This window comes from Oxyura jamaicensis, chromosome 20 (assembly GCF_011077185.1).
Source record: "Oxyura jamaicensis isolate SHBP4307 breed ruddy duck chromosome 20, BPBGC_Ojam_1.0, whole genome shotgun sequence".
NCBI lineage: Eukaryota > Metazoa > Chordata > Aves > Anseriformes > Anatidae > Oxyura > Oxyura jamaicensis.
In genome coordinates this window covers 6,338,984-6,359,651 of record NC_048912.1, presented here as the reverse complement: position 1 = coordinate 6,359,651, position 20,668 = coordinate 6,338,984, and the positions used below count along the sequence as shown (strand labels likewise).

General features: G+C 35.7%; 1 protein-coding gene across 3 annotated transcripts; it reads right to left on the bottom strand.

The window, feature by feature from the left end:
* Positions 1–1,526: 1,526 nt before the first annotated feature.
* LOC118176903 (translocating chain-associated membrane protein 1-like) lies at positions 1,527–18,002 on the bottom strand. Of its 3 annotated transcripts, none has more exons than XM_035344209.1 (11): positions 17,757–18,001; positions 13,015–13,075; positions 11,394–11,512; positions 10,832–10,948; positions 10,682–10,740; positions 9,827–9,911; positions 9,459–9,529; positions 9,266–9,370; positions 7,668–7,811; positions 6,759–6,923; positions 1,527–5,062 (listed from the first exon to the last, which is right to left on the bottom strand). In XM_035344209.1, exons 1-11 carry the CDS (start codon positions 17,874–17,876, stop codon positions 4,993–4,995), a joined length of 1,116 nt encoding a protein of 371 aa, XP_035200100.1. In that variant the 5' UTR covers positions 17,877–18,001; the 3' UTR covers positions 1,527–4,992. The 3 variants fall into 3 exon arrangements, with proteins under 3 accessions (XP_035200100.1, XP_035200099.1, XP_035200101.1); XM_035344208.1 differs by having other exon boundaries at positions 1,527–5,066; positions 6,763–6,923; positions 17,757–17,999; XM_035344210.1 differs by lacking the exon at positions 1,527–5,062 and having other exon boundaries at positions 6,791–6,923; positions 7,658–7,811; positions 17,757–18,002.
* Positions 18,003–20,668: the final 2,666 nt, after the last annotated feature.

Sequence of the window (20,668 nt, the reverse complement as noted above, 5' to 3'; positions counted from 1 at the left end):
TATGTAATGTATTTATTAAATTCAACCTGATCCCAATAATTTCTCAGTCAAAAAAGCCAATGGATACATAGACTTAGAGAAACATGACTCACAGCTTACTTTTTGGACACTGCCATTCATTTTTAATGTGACAATAACACAGTTGGTCATCATTTTCCATCATCTATTATTCTTCTCAAAAAAATGTTCTGTCTTTCATATGGGAATCTCTCTACATAACTGATTAGTCTCCTGAATTTTCCAAGATAATTTTCTGTTTAGACAATTAGCGTGAGGGAAAGTCCTGTTTCTTCAGCACATTTAATTGCTCTGTTCAGAGACAGAAAGAAAAATAAAAAACACTGATCAACAAGCACTCTTTATTAGAGGTTCCACATAAGAATAGGTTACTTTCTATTCCATATACTAATACATTATTATTTTTTTTTTTAATTTTATGTTTAAGTGAAAGGAAAAGGTAAGATTAGCCCCATTAAAAGCAACCTTCCAAAGCTACAGTACTTTCCAATAATACTCCAGGACAAAAGTAGCTTTCCATCTCTTCCCCCCAACCAAATAATTAGAAACAGTAAACGTGAAAAGAAAAGAAGCCACCCTCCCAAACTAATTTTTGGTATTGTATTTTTTTATTATTATCATCATCATCATTATCCACACAGCATTTGTTTAGGGTTCTCTGATCTAACCAGGTTAATTGGAAGTAAAGTGGATAGCATTATCCCCAGGTTTTCTGGAACTGAACTGGCACTTTTTGCCAAATGGAAAATTTTAACCAATTTCTGTATTATTATTTTAATAAGTTTTCTGTACACTGCAGCAATTTGATTTCAGACTGCTTGACTAAAGTTGGAGAGAATATGTAGTGTACAAGAAATGCTAGAATTAGCATAGCTAGAAGAGAAAAGCTCTTCTGGCACTGAATAAGAATCAAAAAAAAAAAAAAACACTGTTAGGAAACGGTTAAAAACTGGAGTATACTTGGGGGGACTGTTTTCATTTATTTTTAATAAATCCAGACTACATACATACTCCTCTTTCTAGACTACCCATTCATTTTGCATGGCTAATCTGCTTAACTGACCAGACTACCAAAATTAACTGATTAACATGATTTTAAGATGATTTAACAAAAAATTAACAAAACTCCAGTGTAAAATTAAATGCACCAGTAACACAGCCTTAGAGATTTTTTTTTTTTTAATGGAGAAAGTTTTCCTCATCAGTATCTTATCAAGTGATTAACCAGAAGCAACCATATGTTGAAAACGTTTTTTGTTCTATGTATTATGGATTTCACATTAAATAAAAACCAAAACCCTATGTGCAACATACACTGCAGTGCATTAAAGTAATTGATTTATTTTTAAGCAAGATCTCACTAAAACGTAATTTTATCTTATACAATGACTGATGAAAATATAAAAGGAAGCTGTGGGGAGCTGGGGGTGGCCTCTTCTCACAGGTAGTGATGGGACTAGAGGGAACGGCCTCAAGTTGTGCCAGAGGAGAATTAGGTTGGAAATTAGGAGAAGTTTCTTCTCAGAAAGAGCAGTCAGGCATTGGGGCGGGTTGCCCAAGGAAAGTGGGGGAGTCATCGTCCCTGGGGGTGTTCAAGGAAAGGTTGGACGTGGTGCTTAGGGACATGGGTTAGTGAGTAACATTGGTGGTAGGGCATGGTTGGACCAGATGATCACAGAGGTCTTTTCCAACCTTAATGGTTCTATGTTTACCTGAATTCAGGTATCCATATTGCATTAAAAACCACACATTTCAACACTATTTGGTTACCCAGAAAAAGACACAGACAAATTAATTGAAATGAAAATACAGCTTAAGTAGAATTAAAAACAAGCCAATGTATTTGTTGCACTCAGACAGACACACATTCAATATAACCCACAGTACACTGTTGGTTTCAAGGTAGGGTAAAACTACATTTTAGGAGATAATTGTAACAGCATCAAACAAAAGTGTTAGAATGATATTGTTTGTAAACATTACTCTGTTGTTTCTGGTCAGTAAGTTCATGAAGTGAGTGCCAGCTACTGACAGTTAAAGCTAAACACCTAAAATTTTATACTTTACAATATATCAGTGCTCTTCCACCCATTTCTCTAACTACTAGAATTTCCTGTGGTTGAAGTCAAACATTCAGATGGTTTAAGAAAAACAGTACAAGTAAGTGTGCTTTCAATTTAAGTAGATGTAGCAACCCATTCTAATGCTAAGAAACAAATACAGATGAACATTGATTTTGTCATCCCAACTCACTTATCTACAAAATAATGAAACAATTTACGTAGTCACGCAGTATTGCAGAACACTGAGCATTTAGAAGCTCTCATGTTTTCAGAAATTGCTAACTAACTCCAAGACAACATCCTGCATGTTTAGAACTTACTCAGAATAACTACAGTTTTTAGTAGACTTTTAAACAGGAGCAGACAAGAGTAACAGTATCATCTAAATCCCTATCCCACTATACAGACTTCAAACTATTCTGCTTCAGGTGGTCAATTCAAAACCTTTGTAAGAATAGGATGTAAAATAGATCAGCTTAAGAATTTCTCTTTTCACTTTTTTCCCCAAAATCAAGAAAATCTGTTCATTCCTATCATACTGTTCAAAACCAGAAATGCAAATTTGTAATGTAAGATTTTCTGCACTAAAAGATGCTGTTTTATCTTTTAAACAAAATTAAAAAAAAAAAAAAACTTAGATACTCACTGAGAGGAAAGGAAGGTTAGTAGTAAGAGAATGTAATTTTGGTTTTCCAAAGCAGATGAATGGTAGTATTTTACATTTTGATGTGTACACAAATGACTATGCAGAGGACCTCTACCCTATAAAAGTTTACAATTCGATTGTTACAAAATACTACATACAATTACACTGAAAGTCTTAAGATTTACATAAATTCATGCCTTAAATGTTAAAAATACTTAACAGGATCATTCATCATAACATCACACCACTAGGGAACATGCTGCAACATCTGTGCTAACAGATTTTATGCAACTTCAGCAAAGGCTACGCAGCTGAAACAGGAACAAGTCTACATCTAATTTGATTGTTACTCTGTGACATTCATAGTCCTCTGGAGGAAGAAAAAGCACACTGATAAAGCTGTTAAAAAACAAAACCCCCCAGCACATACCCCAACATATTGCATAGTCTTTAGCCTAGACCTAAAGCATAGGCTGACTTGGCTGTTTCATGGCACTTAAGACCTATGTTTCTAAGGCTTTTGAAAATCCCCTCTGAGACTTTGCACTAGTATTTCTACAACAATATTTCAAATAAAAAAATACAGTCTTTAATATATATATATGGCCATCACGAGTGTTGTGAGTGGATTAAGAACATTCAAGAGTGTTATCAGTTTATTCAAGTGGTAGTATTAGTAACATACTTCTTGGTAACACTTGCCAAAAGAGTCTTTAATGTTCCAAGTTGTCTAGTTTCAGGTGCCTAGAAACGGATACTGAAACCTAAACCCCCACCCTCTGGATTCACTTTGAAAGTTTGCTACTTGGGTATAAACACATTGAAATCAACAAGAGCTGCAGGCTTGCAGTTGCAGTATACTTTAAAGAAAGCACTGTCTTTTGAGCAGCGTGCTGAGAAATACTTAAAGGCTAAGCAAATCTCATTCAAACTGCTCAAGGCATTTACTAGTACCTAAGTCAATTAAAAATATCAGCAAATGTAGTCTAGTTCCATGGTACACATTTTTAGTAAAAATGTATAGGCTTATGTGAATAATGTAGTATTCCTACAATTTATTCACATAGGGAAAAGGTTATGGCTAGTAAGAAAGCGTGTTCCTGAAACTTATCCAACATTAAGGTATCAACATCAGACCTAAGAGAGTTACTTAATAAAATACCATTAATCTCTCTATAGAGAAATAATTCCTTTTAATATAAGCATATTAATATTAAAATCACATCTAAATAAAGTGTTCACATAAGGAGCAAATTAATACCTTCACAAACAAAAAACCTTGAGTCAGAGACTAAAATAAATTATTATCTAGAGACTAAGAAAGAAAAAAAGGCCTTTAGGTTATGCTTGTAGTATTCATTGCGATACTGTTTGAACACCTCCCTAAACAGTAGTAGGCTCAAGTTTAAGAAGTGGCTGTTACAAATTAAAGGCAAATAAAACAATGGAGGAAAAAAAATTTGGCTTGTGATTGCAAGCATAAAATATTAACTTCTTAGAAATATTTTGAATTGAAAGACAAAACTTCCAAAGGGCTAAAATACAATAGATATTAACTGACTACTTTTTATTTCCCCCTCCTTTTCCCCTCCTCCTACAGGAGGGTATAATCCACAGCAAAAAATCCAACAGGCAATCTACCATTTCTGCCAAGGCACACAATTTGCGTCTTTAGTAAAAATAATACACATCTTCATACTGAAAGATTAGCAATGTCATGTCAGAGTTTGCACTCTAAAACTGTAATCTTTGAAGGGAAATAAGTTATAAAACATTTTTGCATTTTTTTCTGTATTTTTTTGCTATATAGCTTCTAGACATACCTTTTACTCCATGTAAGAGGAGTGCAATAAAGAAAATAACTCTCAGGGAGATGCAGGGTAAACAAATATGGTTGGAACTTTCTGGTACAGACTTTAGATTTTATAAAAACGTAAAACCAAACAACTAAGATTTAAACAGCCTCCTGAACTATCTGTAATAAAAATACTACAGAAATGTACTAATTTCTGATCACAGAGCCAGAAGTTCAAACTGATCTGTCCGTTTTTATTGTTAAAGATAAGTGAGTTTAAACGTGCCTACTGGGATAACCTAGATCAAAGAGGATCCTATCATAAAGTTAGGGTTATTAACAAAAAAATTGTAAAAATATAGTCTAGTAGTGTCCATTTAAATAACGAGATCCAAATTATAGCTTTGCAAGGTCAATTTTTTAACTCACAGTCTTCTGTCAAACGTTGTCTTTTGATACTACTTTGTATCTCATACTGGTTTTGACTTTCTTATTCTTGGTGATGCTCCATATTCTAGCTTTGCTGCTTCATTGATGATGTTAACTGTAATTTTAAATAAAGAAAGTTAAAATACAGTAAGCAGAAATACAACTTGGCTTCACGTGAAAAACACAGCAATTAGACCAGGGGAAAAAATCAAGTATTTGTTTCAGTTGAAATTAACTTAGAGTTAGGTACCCAAAAATGTTTAAGAACTTTGACTGTATGAAGTTAGTAAGAACAGGAAATCAGACAGAAGTTGCTTCTAAGTCTAGTCTCCTATCTCCAGCAGTGAGAAGTAGCAGATGCTTCAATAGGAATATTGAAAATGTGGCAAATAAAGACTAGCCCTACCAACATAACATCTCACATTCCAGGGGATCTTTGGCAGCTTCTTAAAGTCTAAGCTGCATTTAGACCATTGTAAGGTGTTTACTGCAACAAATCATTGACCTGATACTTACAGAAAAAGTATTAAAAGATCTTTCATGAGACATTAATGCTGCTCTGAAGTCTACTGTTGTGTATACATAAATTATATTTCATTTTCCCTCCCTCATAATACATAATATGTATTACTTTGAGTAGCTTATAAATTTAGGAAATGCATTGTAGATTATGAATTTAGTTTTTTGTTGTGGTGCTTGTTTATTTTTTTAAAGCATATTCCATGTTTGCAAGATCATTTCACAACACTCCGATGTCAGGTACCTGAATATTTTTGTTTCATTGACAGGTTTTGTTACCTTGCCAATTTGTTTATGAATACATCAGCACAGAAACTGGTTGGGGCCCACTGGTAAGCTCTCTATCAAGTGACAGTTGATTATTGTCACTATTTAGACAATTGACTATTCTTATCTTTTGAGTAATTAGTACTAAGTATTAATCAACATCTCTTCTATGGTGCCTTAGTTTAACAGGTATCTTTTTTTTTCCCATTATTTCTTGTACCAATCTTACTGATTCCTTCAGATTTTTTCTTTATACAGCATTCTTCTGCCAATACGGAAAGTGCTATCCTAGACAGCTTGCCACTTCACACTTAACAGCTTTCTCTGTCAATAGCTTAAGAAGATCAGGCCATGGCATGAAGAAAAGGTGTAACAGTACAGATGGAACAAAGTAGCATATAAACAGTATGAAATTTCACGATCTTCATAACGCTTAATTGATTTGATATAATACAGGGATTTGAAAGTCATATAATGTCATTTATTAAAAGATTTTTTCTATTTGTCCTTTGCCAGTTACTGGGACGTTCATTTGGAGTTCTTTTTCAGTGGGTTTGATGTTCTTTACATAATACGTCTCTACACAGAAGAACAAGCAAACAAATGTAATTTTAATGATCTGAAACTAATAGAATATATAAGATATAGTAGGGATTTCATATGACACTCTTCTCATTAAGTTAAACAATTTTTCAATTTAGAAGCATTAGAAAGATTTTAAAGAGAAAAAAAAACATTAAGCCCAGTTTCATGAACTATTCCTTGCATTTAGATTAAAATAGTCTTCAATGAATAACACTAATCATGAAGATCAACCAAGGTTAACACTAAATATAGTTAGCACTCCGAGTGCTGTCCTGTTGACAGTTAGAGAACATGTCCTAACTCCTGAAGAAGCTATCATGTTGTGTATATTCTCTACACATCAAGAGATAGATGCTCTTGCTCTTTATGAAAAGAAAAGATGATACATCTTGTATCAAACCATTTGGTCTACAAAGAACTTAAAATGTTACGCCACTGACCTCTGTTTAGTTCCTTTTTTGTCAGTTTGTTCTTTGTGTTTGTTCTTTCATTCTTTGGAATTTGATTCTTAATACGCTCTCTCCATTTCTTCAGCTGAAAGTTTATAAATTTCCACATCATCCAGGCCTGCGTTAAACAAACAGCACACAGGCAGCTAATCCTAATGAAATTTAAGATTTTAGAGACAGTTAGATAAAAGCTTTGGTTATTCATTAATAGACTGTAAATCTGTCCTTATTTTTTTCCCCAAAAGTCTACTATTAAAACAATTTAAATCTTCATACCACAGAAAACAGATATATCAGAAGGCTTTACTCAAGATAAAGTGCGTCACACAAGAAATGAATGAGTACTGTATGCAAGCATACTGATAAAAGCAATCACGTTTATCAAGGAGCTATGACCATAGCTTTCAACAGCCAAGAGGAGAATGTGTGACTGCTTGCCAAAAAGGGCTTCAATCTATGAATGAAGAATCATAGAGATTCAAATCCCTTCCCACATACTAAATTGCAAGCATTGATTTATAAGGTGAGCATTAAAGTGATGAGCTCATGATGAAAAAGTAATAAAATTTCAAAATGAACAAGTACAAAAATATTTTTAAAATATGGGTATTGTTACTTCTAAATGATACAATGTCCACAATAGATATAGAAGTAAATAAACAATTCAGTTAAAAAGAAGACACCTCTTCCTTCTTACACGCATACCCTGTTCTAGTAGTACTATGAAAAAAAGATAGAAAAGAGCAAAAAATTCCCCTTTCCTTAAATAATATAAAGGAAAGGTGTCAAACGGAATTTCTTCAAAACACACTGTCCTCTTGGACTGTTTTATTAAAAGATATTTTGAAATGCCACATTATGTAAGCATTAATTGATGTCTACTAGCCTTGCTATACCTCACACTGAGTACATTGAAGTTTCCGTCTGCTATGGAAAAACCTGGATTCTCTGCTCTGGCCAGACCAAATCCAAATATGAGGACGGATAAAGTTAGGGTCAAAAGACGCACCATTACGAAAAGTAAAGCCCAGATGGTAAATCTGAAAACAAAATAATGAAATTAATGTGCTTTCCCTGCTTAGCCCATTTCTTTTCAATAAACTCAAACATACAAAGCTTTTCATTAAACTCCTCTCAGTAACAACAGAAAAAGCCTACAGAAAGGCCCAATAATTACAGGAAAACTGACTTGCAAAACATTCAGTCCTGCTTCAAGGTGTCAAATACAGAAAGTGAGCTTTCACTGGAGAATAGGGGGCAACTTTTTGCTCTAGGATGTGACAAAAGAACCCTGAGTAACAGAGTGCTATTAAAATGATAAAAATAAATGTATAAAAATCAGTATTATTACTGCCATTACATAAAGATTTATTTGGAAAGATATTTACTATCAAACGACTGATGAATTAAATGGATTAAAAAGGCACTGTTGGGGGGGAGGAGACATAGTTGCTTAGAATCATTAGAATTATAAGACAGGATTTTTTTTTTTATCAGTATATTTAGCCTTCATGCTTTTGGATGTTATATAAAAGAAAGCAGGTAACCTCCTATCTCCAAAAACCTCACAATTAAATAGGATATACAAATGAAAAATTAGCTCTCCCACTTCCCCTATATGCATTCATAAACATGGATTTTCAGAAAAGAACATTCAGCACACCTATTTAAAATTTCTGGTTTTAAGGAATGACACGAATGGGTCTGGCGAGAAGACCAGAAAGGGAAGCAGCACTACACTACCTCAAAGGAGGCTGCATGAAAGAAAGCAAGGTGTTTATGATAACACCTTCCAACCGGGCAGAAAATGGAAGAATATGAAGCAAGAACACCTAAGTGGAACAATGTTATTTGTTTTTGTTTTTTTCAAATTGGAACCTCCAGAATTCTTTGCATTCAAATGGCAAAACATACCCTATCCTTCTTAGCATGCTTCTGTTACTTATCTCTGCTCTACATCCCATTTCTTTCTCAAATGCATTACTTTTATATCCATTATTCTCAGAATAGTTAGGAACCTTCCTCAAGAGATATAATTGAGAACATCAGCTACACATTTTCAGACATCACCTCCTATGTTGTACAGTTACTTCCATTTTGCACCTTAACTATAAAGGAGAGAGACCTGCAAGAATTTACAGGGAATGTTGCTTTTATTATCAATTCTTTTTTTTTTTTTTTTAAAGTCATCCCTACATACAAGTATTTATGGACATGTAAGTAAACTGGCATCATATAGAAGCAGAAGCCAATATATATCTCATATGGGACTTGAACAAAAAGCTCAAGCAAACTCTTATGACAATGATTATGAGGTGGTATATTTGCTTCTATGACTATGTAGTTATGATGACTTCTTCTGGAATTCAAAGCAGGTAACATTAGACATAGAACAAGAGACTTGCTACCTAAGTATTTTTACATACATTGAAATCCATTTATATGCAATTAGTACCCAAAGCTCTGAATTGTACTTAATACATGAAAGACTTGCCCTTTTTGCTTGTTTTCATCGCTGAAGTAGAAAAGACGTGAAGCATGAAAAATCAGTTCCACTAAATAGTGAGGTACCATTAGAATTAGCCCCAAATGCTGCAACCTATAAAACAGAAAAGTTATTTATTTTTTTTAATTTAAGTATGAAGAAAATAGATACATTGATTGAAAATGAACATGTAAATACTTACTTTAATATATAGGCACCAGAGATATGAGCAATGTAAAGGCAAATATAACATAGCTGCCTTGGAATATCTTCCTGAAATTGAAGAAATTATAATAACTGCTGTTATGGTTTCACTATATTATCCAAAGAAAAAGCACATCATTAAGTTTGATTATTTTTCATACTACTGTGCAAGTGTCTGGAAAGAACACCTGTACCTGAAGCTACAGAATGCCTATCTAAGTTACCTAGGAATGCAAGCAAATAAAATACATAAATGGTATCTAAATAACTGAATATACATATACAAGCAATATAAACAAATATTGACATGAATAATTTGAAAGGAATATATATCTAATTAACCGTACTGATGACTTCTCTCCATACCTTTCGGATCTTCTGGAAGTATAGTTCTGGCAGTGCATGAAGCCAATAGGCTATCTGGCAAATATAGAAGAATTTTACCTGAAAACTGAACAATAATTCAGATGAATGAAAACTTGAAAACTCATCATCTTTTAATATGAGACAAATTTTAATTCGTTATCTTAAAACACATTATCCTGACTCGTTATACTTGATGATTCCCAAATCATGGGAATTGCAAATACAAAACAAACCTGTGATGACAGTTTTTTTGAAATAGCGTTCATAAGCTTCTTGATAGCAAGTTCTCAATCACCTTTTGAGACAGTAAGAAAGAAAAAAAGACCCTAAAAACCAGAAACAGTGTATCAGGTGAGCAGTAGAACTCACTTCATAAAAATTAGTACAATCCCCCTTCCTTCTACCACCCTTGCCAGGAAACAGGTAAAATGAAAAAGAAAAAAGGCGACAAACATGACAGTTTTGTAAGTCATCTTAATAATAATTAAAAATCAATTAAGCTATAAGTCCTGTCTATTAACCCACTCACAAATATACATTTCTTCAGTGTAAAACACTTCAGCAGTCCTATTTTAGGTCCCATTTTGCAAAGAGTTTCACTTTGTCAGCTACCACAGTTAATTTAAAGGTAAAGGTAAGAATACATGCAAATGTCTTATAGATTTTTAAATTATCAAAAATTACCTTTGGATAAAACAGCCATCAATTTTCAAACAAAAGAAAGGATTTTCACTTAACTGTCATTCTTATCGAGTACCAACATCACTACCTTATCAGCAGTCCCTAAAATTTTGGGCAGGGAAATATCCAGTGAGTAGAAGCACCAGGTTTTCCAACTGAGAATATAATACTTACAGCATACGAGAATGGGGATAATCTTTCCACAGTAACGTTGGGTTCACCATGAATTCTTCCTAAAGAAAAAGGGCATTGATTTAAGGACCTTTTTAATACTTCAAGTCTACTTTTTTTAAATAAAAATAGCAAATAGAGTGACTTACTTACTGCATTCAAAATACTGGTTCCCCATACAAATGAAAATAAGTAGAAAAATGCTAGCTGTCCTGACTCATTGAATTTGCTGTGCTTTGTTTTTGACAGATGCAGACGTCTATTAATTTTCTAGAAACAAACAAACAAAAAAAAACGAACAATACATACAATTTCTAAAACAAGCAACTATTTTGGAGTTAGTGTTCCCTCTTAATTTCTTAATACCCAGATCTCCCATTCCTTAATCAAAACACATAGCTCCCACTATTCAAAACCTTGATCTGCGCTTTATACCCCAATTTGCTTTACTAAGATTTGCCACTAAAGTAAAGTTCACACAGAAAACGTTCAGATATTGATTATAGGGAAAAAAAATGAACATCATACTGATAAATGCTTCAAATCTTTTTGCACACAGAAAACATTTGAGCTTCTGTGGTTCAAATGATCTACATGTGAAGATATTCCACAACCATTTAACAATAGATAGAAAAAATAGATAGGAAAACTGTTAGCAACTGATGGCTAAAAATAACATTTAAAACCGGGAACTACATCCCAGTAATAAACTTACATCTAATATGTAGTCCTGGATTACAGCATGCAGAATAATAGCTATGAGCATGTAGAAGAAGATTGTAGCAATGTCTTTAGGACCATATTCATAAAAATTAACACGTTCACTCTTGTCATCTGAAAAAAAAAAGTATTTTTTACATTCTTATGAAGAAATACTCTGCAACCAAGAAAAGGCAGCAGCGACCACTGTTCTTGGAAGTTACAGTAAATAGATACAAGAGACCAGTTATTTTCTGGTTTGGAGAATTAGTTTTTAAGCCTGATTCAAATGACCTACACCCTCTTTTCCTTCAGTACAGTGATATAATTATAAACCAGGAGTGAACTATTGAGAGCAGCAGACACTGAGTTATAGCCTCAGTCCATTTTTTTCATCTAGACGATCAAAACAAAATATCCTCCAGTATACATTTTGGTAGAGAGCCAAAAAGATTTGATTTTAAGACTCATGACTACACGTAGAAAAAGAATTACATAGTGAGGATAGTATCCATAGTCATTTGACACATTGGTAAATAACAAGCAACTTCTATCTCTTTTTAAAAAAATGCTGCATATTTGCAAAGTATTTTTACTTTTACAGAACCAATATGTTCCTATAAATCAAAAACAAAATTGCTATAAAAAAAAGAATATTACTATTGTCACAAATACTTCAAGTGTTTGCATTTACAATGTTTAAGTGTAGGAGAAAATATACATGAAATTCAATTTACAAAGCACATAGAAGGAGAAGTGGGCTTGAAGAAGGCTTATTTTGTAGGGATGTCTCTCCTTTGGCCTACAAACACGCCTTACAACAGCTTCACCTTTCTTCATGCATCTGAGACAACAGGAAGAAATAACTTGCACTTCAACTGCTGAAGAACCACACTCATCCCGATTTGCAGGCTAGCATATCTACCATTTACAATCCTCTGCCTTTGCCTAAGAGAGGGCAACGAGTTGGATGTGTCAGCTGCCACTTTTCATAAACATCAAGGACTTTTAAGACTTTTTTTTTTGGGGGGGGGTCTAACTATCCTTAAGACTACCCTTTGACAAATAAAAAACAGCAGAAATATGGCCAAACATTTTTTCTAAATGATACTAGGCCAGAAGGTGTCAAGAAAGCAATTAACTGCTTCCCATAACAGGAATGGCACAGGTCCTAACACACCGTACATTTGCAGAATTCTAAGTGTGAAATTTCCCATTTCCATGTTTGAAAACAGCCTGAGATATAATCAATGAACAACTAATTGCATATCAAATGTCGCTTCTGCCTGCACTATATTTCAAAAGAGACACTCAGTCAAAACCAAGCCAAAACCTCAAAAATTCCTGGTGCAAAACTCATCTAGATCTTCTTTTAAAACCTGATCACACAACTGTACACATCTATACGAACACACACACCAAACACTATGAAAAGGTCACATCACAAGCATCTTTATATCCGCAAACGGATTTTACATTAGTCTCTGCTATAGGAGATTTCTACCTGATGCTGCTCAAATATCAGTAAAATATTTATATTATAAAAGTGAAGTTTTGAGAGCAGGGAAAAAAAAGTAACTTTTAACAGTTGAGCTCTTCCATTACATAGAAACAAAATAGATTTGATTTAATCTCACCAATGGTATAGGTGACATTGTACTGCACAGTAATAAAGATGATGACGTACTTGGCTGTGACCTGGAATTTTAAAAGAAACAAGAAAAAGCTATCAGATTTTTCAAATAAACTGGACTATACAACAGCCAAAAGTAGAAGATTATGCCATCAACAAACGTTCTTCCACTTTTGATTTAAATCAGCAAGGTCCCCGAAGTGTTATTCATCTCTTACAAATGGAGAGGTTCACCTTGTTGCAAAACCTTCAACATTTGCTGCGTAGGGTCAGGACTTGAATTACGTCCTTTTAGCTAAGGATCAAATTACTCACTGTTCTACTAAATACATTTTAAAATGTTTAAAAAAGTGTAAATGGTTTTTATTTATTTCAAAAGTTAAGACTAAATTAATCCAGATGGAAAGATTCATACAACCTTGCAAGATACTCAAAGAAGTGATATACTCACTAAGCCTCTGTATAAACAAATTGAGTATTCAAAACATCATAGTAGAACTGTAAGACTCACCTATGAATTTTTGTCTGATAAATCAAGCAAGAAAAAAAAAAGGAAATAAGATCGATCTTAGAAATAAGATCGACAGTAACCAACGGTATACTTTTACATTACTTTTTCCTCTGGTGGCAATACTATCAAAAAAAAAAAAAAAAAAACACTAAAAACCTATACCCAATGCTTTCAGCCATCCCCAGTTCCTGATAACGTCTTCCCATTTCCATCCTGCAGAATACGTAGCTGTTAGCTATGGCAATGGAACTGTTTATAATCTGCATTACTGTATGACCCTACAACTGAGTAGTAAGAGGTAAATGTTTGCTTAGTTAACTGAAAACATTTCATTATCTGGCTTGCACAACTTCAAAAACAAACAGCTAAACAGCTGTGTTGATCTAACTGATAAAGTGATAAACTATAACAGATATAAGTGGAAAGGGAAACAAACAACTGGTTCTTTTGGTGCAAAGAACGCAATACAGAATTATATCCTACACCGCCATAGCGAATACATTTTTTACACCTGCAAGCAGTCAGTTACCTAGGTTATAAATCAGAGGACAACAGGCTTCATCTGAAAAGTGATGTGAGGTAAGAGAATACATTCTTGTATCTGTTACATTTTCTCTTAAACTGACCTTCACAAATGTGAATTAAACAAAAAAAAAAAAAAAGAAAGCTATTTTCATCAGGTGTTACACATTCTACTTTCTGAAACTATAACTAAGAACATCCAGGAGTACATAAAACAAGCATTCATTTAACCAGCTACAAAGCAAACGAGTGGCACAAAAACGCAAAAGATCCTCTGTAACAAAGGGGGAAATGGCATTATCACTTCAGTACACTGCACCCATTAAATTAAACACTAGAGGAGTCATAATCCTCAAGAGTGCCTTAGAAATGAATTCTCATTAAGGAACGAAAAAATAACAATTTTTCTGGCATACAAGATTGACCATCAGACACTACAGTCCCAAGAAAAATTTAACCTCGTCTAAGCCAGCACTACCATCAAAAGGAGCAATCCTGCCTTTCTCTTGTCTGCCAGTTACTTACTGTCTCTGGCCCCTGTTCGTGCTATCAAAAGTAGTGATGTGATTAACTGGACGGGAAAATTATACAAAGTAAAACAGACCCAGCCAAACAGGAGGGAGGAGAAAACCCTAGTACTTATAACACAGATGTATTTCCTAACATGCTGCGCTGCTCAGCTGTGCAAATTCTTTCACATGCTCAGTTGAGAGAACAAATAGCAAGAGCATCAACACCAGCTTAAAATGTGCATGGAATGAGAGCGTGATAAATCCATTGACAATTCTCCTGGAAAGACAGGGAAAACACAGGTAGTTACATAGGGATTGGTATCACCAGCACCAAGCTAAAACTGCACCATTTGCTTTCAGTAAGTCATCACTCAGGATCCACAGAAACACTCTCCCTTGCAGAAAGACATTCTGACAGCACAGTGCAACTTCTGCCAGATCCCTTAATTTGGGACCATACCTCTTCCCTCTTGTTGTACATGCCAAAATGACAACAGCGAAGTGGTCAATGATTGTGGCTGTGCTGTGCTGCCTTCTGAGACCATGAATGACTGCAGGCTGTGAGAAAAGCCTTACTACAGAATCCAGAGCAGCTCAAATGGCAAAGCAAAGCAAAGGAGCAATCTATAAAGTAAACAGGTGCATAGCTTACAAATCTAACCATGAAGCTTGTACTTCACATTTTACAAAATACCCTCTTCATATTTACTTCATTAACATAATTCCTGTTACCCTGCACGTTCACTGCAATCTTATTTCACTCTAAAAAGGACTGAAATCATATGCTTCCTTCAGTGGAATCCACTCAAGCATTATGATCATATCCCAAAGGCATACCAGGAAATTAGCTCTCCTATGGATAAGCTTTCTCTTTTTCTAAATGCTCTTTGGCAGAAGAGGGTAGTAAGCATCTTTGCTCGAGCCCAGCGGGTTAGCTTATTCGTTTGTCCATGAAGCATGCAACATGACACTACAACTGCTCTACTCTACTGGAAGTATGGGAGCCCCATTAAGTGGTATTCCGTGGTAAGACAGCTGAGGATATAAGGATGATGTAAACTGTTCTAAGAAGAGGAAAGAAATCACATGAAGCTTCCTCTGCAAAGATATTAGAGGCTTAAGAAGAACTAAAAGAAAGGTTCCTTTAGAAGACAAGCGCCACCCTGTTCTCAGGAAAATGAGCAGTATTGGGCACATAAGAGACTATAAAGGTTCTCAGAGGAGAAAATAAAAACTTTACTGTTTTATCTGTTGTTTTTTAACTACCACTTTTCAGCATGTTATAATCAGAGCGGATCTCCTTACACACATCTTTAGACCTCATTATAATCAGCAAAGTTAAGGTATGAGGAAGCATAATTAAGGTGGATAAACAGTCTGAAGTTTAAGTTTCCTTTAAAGAAATTCTTATAATTCAATTTATAGCATTCCAATGCTTATTTCTAACTTTAGTGTACTTATTGTTTTTTGTATGGTCTTAAAAATGTGCGCAATAGCCATCTCGAAAAGAAAATCCTGTATTTACCATAGTACTATGCAAGCCCGAGCAGATCATTCAAGAGTTATTCAACTGTGAAAAGTCTCATTTACACTTTCTTTAACTTATTAGTGTATAACCCTGAGGTACCACAGGTTAGGTTTGGATGTCTGTTATTGACAGCTGCAGCTGAAATCACAGAAAGCATAAAATGCAGTGAAAAGCATTGATTAAAGAGACAAAAAAAAAAAAGTAGCCCTTCAGTGCTTCAAACTTAAAAGTTAAAAATAATTTCTCTTTAATACAGAGAGGAAATCAAGACCAAAATAAAATAGAAATAACTGCTGTGTAGGCAAGTCCAGTAACACTTATGAAGCACTCAATATAGAAACATGATAAATGTCACCAAAAAATACTGGAAGAACATCAGTAGTTTTGTTTGTTTGGCAGAGACTGAATTACAGATTATAAAAATGGTCTAAAACCTCCACAGTGAACAAACGAAATATAGATTTAATTCACAGAACTCTTGTACTTATTTATAGTTTTGCTCTGTACGAGGCAGAGATCTAATACAGAAAAATCTGGTCACAGAATGAAAGGATGTATAGGTTTTTTATATAGAATATTCTAGCAACATGCATATTTATCACCTGTTACATAGCACCACTGTTCATTCATTGCATAGCACCTGAAAGCTGTCTCAATCCACTGAGTATTTCTGCATCAATAAGTAGATGCATGTTTAAATTATACAGTGAGTATATTCAAACATGCATGATAAAAACACATCACAAGCCACCCCTGAATATAGTCTGCAGAATGTTGAATTTTGCGAGTTATACTGAGTAGGAATTAAACAGTTCACTAATTATACATGGGTGTAACTAATATTAACTCTCTCTTCTTCCTTCAAAAGAAGTCAGCAGAATAACGATACTGACCCTGTGGGTGCCGCGGAGTCCTTTCAAATTCCTGTAGAATTACAGGAATATGACCTCTGCATGGTATACAAAGCCTGAGCTAAGACAAATGGAACACTGAAGAGTTCTGTCATAAAAGTGGGGGAAAAAATGTCAAGTATAGCAATATATGGAGCAGCAGTGCAGAAGTGTGACTGGTAGTTTTTAACTACCATCTGATTAAGCATACTTAAAACAAAAACTGGTGGTCTGAAACCCTCTTTACAATAGCTTCCCTGTCTGTTTTACTATGTGGACGTTTGAAGAGGGGAAAAAAGTTCTAAACAGCCACAACAAAGAGACATACAGTGACTGCTTTCTGTGAGAGGGGCATTTTTCCTCAGAACGGAATTGAGTAGAGGGGAGCTTATGGGAAGCTGTTAGGAATCAAAGTGCAGACGTGAAAGAAAACTGGACGAAAAAGAAAATAATAGAGCAGCCAGCAGAAGGGCAGTAAGAGGGCTGAGAAGTGCGAATACCAGCTGGCAAAGGAGGCACTAGACCACTAAGGGGGAGCTGATGGCGCCCGGTCCGGGTGCACAGAGCTGGGCGTCGGGGCGAAAAAGAACCATGATCAAACCCCTGCAGGAATGAGGGGAAAGGCAGACGGGTCCAGAGGAGCGGGGCAGAGCCCCCGAGCCAGCGGGCTGAGGCGCAGGGAGAGCTCTGAGGCGGGCACCCCAAAGCAGCTGCCCCACAGCGGGACCAGGACCAGACACCGCTCCCCTCAGCGGCCGGTGGCCGCCTCGCCCCGCCCAGTACCTCGAACATCAGCCCCAGCAGGATGCCCACGGCCAGGTAGGACGCGGCGTCCGCGTGGTTCTGGAGGACGAACTCGGGGCTGAGCACCGGTGGGCTCCTACCCTTCCTGCAGAGCCCCATCGCGCCCGCTGCCCGCTGAGGGGTGCGACACCTCCCGCCCAACCGCCTTCACCTCACACACGGTAAACACAGCCAGTACCGAAGACCCGCCTCCTCCGCAGTTTTAACCAATCAAGACGAAGAAAGCCATGAATGGCGGCGGTGCAAGCTAATAGTTAGGCGACTTAGAAGAGCGGTTTTTAAGGGGAATGAAGCTTCGTGAGGCGGTTGGGCGCTCACGGCTATAGACGGGTGCGGAATGAGTGACAAGGGCTCCTACCAATCCGATATGCGGATGGGTGGGGCTTGCGCGGGAGGCGGGAACGGCTGGGGCTGAGGGGGCTCACGGGCGCGTGAGGTGTCTCGGTCAGTCGGCTCTCTTCACGAGGCTGAGGAACTGGAACGTTGCCTGCGGGTGGGGAGCAGCTCTTCAGCCACTCCTCTGGAGAAGAGTGGGGATTCTTCACCTCCCGTTAGGCAAAAGATGTTGAGAAGTCCCTTTTGTTTCCTTTTTTTTATTCCACCCTCACGTTGAAATGGAGAGAGAAAGGATTCATGGTGTTCTGAGGTGTTAAAATACATGAATTTGTGTATCTGCTGGCTCTAGCGGAATTTAGCAGGAAAAGTAGACTGATTTATGAGAAAAAAAATAAATAAATTGGAGAGAAGGCCAAGGGACAAGTAGGGCCTCACGCAGAAGAGGAAAAAGGGAAAATCAGATAGTGCCTGGCCTCAACTGGTTCAAGAGGGCAAGACACCTGGATCCAGTTGCTAAAAGAGCACCTAAAATTTGGTTCACCTGTGAAGATATTTTGGCTATCTGTTCGTTATTAAATGTTCAATGCTTCCCCGAACAGTTTTTAAGAATGTATGCTAGTGTCTGTTAAACGTTCTGCTGCTGAGTTTGGCTACGCTCCTATTCCTTTTCCCATCTCTATTTGAGTTTCAGACTAATGTTTTCAGAAACTGGATTTTATATTTTATGTTAAGAATTCTAAAGAGCAATTGTACAGAGAAAATATGCTGCCATGTGTGTTCTCGTCAGCTGGAGAGACATACTTGAAATAAAATACTTGTAGTAATTTTTTTACAGACATGCTTTCTGTAGGAGAAAGTAAGTTTTAATATGTTAATCAAGTTTAAAATTTATAATTAGTAATTACACTATTTTAGAACAACGAATGGCAAAGAAGGTTTAGATCATGAGCTATAATGAGATAATGAGTTATGATAATTATAGTACTATTAAGCTAGTGTTCAAGTTCATACCATAAGAGCTATCCAGTAAGATCTATATATATTAGCTTAAGTTCTTAAAATAGACATATGCTGTACGTTTAAGAGGATATCACCGTTGTCTACAATGTTAATTTTGATTAACAAAAGCCTTGAAACCATTCTTTTGCAGTAAAATATTGTGGGTGGGATACTAGAAAAAAACAAGCCTTAATGTTGCAGGCTGCTATTTTACTCCTTAGAACCTGTGGTCAAGTTTTCTTCTTCTTTTCTGAAATTTGATGACAGGGTCATATACAAGCAGTGAAGTGACCCCTTCTACCTATTACAAGTATGCTGTTTTCAGTAGATCTCTAAAGTGCTGAAGTCTTGTCTTTGGCATGTAAGTAAATCCTATTTCTTAAAGCACTGTACATACATATTAAAAACAAACAAAAAAACCACTGTATTTCTGTTGCTTACAAGTAGTTTTCTGAGATACCTTTTCAGAATTCATGATATTTAGTATTTGGAAACTGAGATAACTGTTTGGGCTTGCATACAGACAGCCCACTTACTTTTCTGGCTACCAACTTTCCTGCCTGGCTTATAATTCCGTGTTTTTGCTGTTTGAACAATTGAGTCCCAGGTTTAAGGACCTAAGATTTCTTTGCATCTTTGATTCCGCAATTCTGTGTTATATGTGGGCACGTATCAAATACAGCCCACCTTGTCATTTTGAATGTCCTATCCTTTAAACAAATGAGCTTTGCAAACATAGCTATTCTTAGATGCTTTTTTTTTCCATTAAATGAGTAAACAAAACAAAAATTTAGCCTCTTGTTAAGAAAAGATTATGGTCTAGCCTTTCCGCTTTTCTGTTGATTTATCATTTTATTTATTTAGTAAAGGAATTAAACAGAAAATTATCATCAGCCAGCTAGCTTGAGAACAGCTGCATAGGATTTAATACTTAGTCTCCTCTTAAGTTTTGTTGATTTGTTTTTCTAGTATTTAGAAAGCAAAATGAAGTTAATGTATTTTGCAGAACTGTAGAAATCAACCAGAGATCTGCTTGCCCACAAAGAAGGAACTGAGAATGTCTTCTTTATTTTATGCTTCAGTTAAATAAGATGATTTAATTCGGAATTTGAGAAAATTCAGAGGAAAAAAAAGTCATCATCATGGGGTAAGTAAGACAATTTAAAAATCAGAAAGTAAATACATTCAAATTGGCTAAATGATTTCCTTTTGTGTTTGTGTGTTGAAAGACAATCCAAGACTGGGATTTTTGGTGGGGTGGGGAGGTGTTAGGTATTGTATAAAAACAGAATAGCTAGAGACCTTTTCTAGCAGCATTTAGCATCTAAGTAGACAGGATAGATTCCCTGTGGGGAAGAACCATACCCCATAAGCACTGAGCAGTTCAGCAGCATAAAAATGTATTAATTCTGTTTTTTGGGGTGTAGGGGAGAAGAGAGTACCTAGGAAAGGACTAGCTGAGAAAATGAGAGAAGAGAGATGTGTGTTCTATAAATCATGGAAGGAGTATGGTCAGATTTTGGACTGCCAGACGTTCTTTGCCTTTTGCAAAAAAA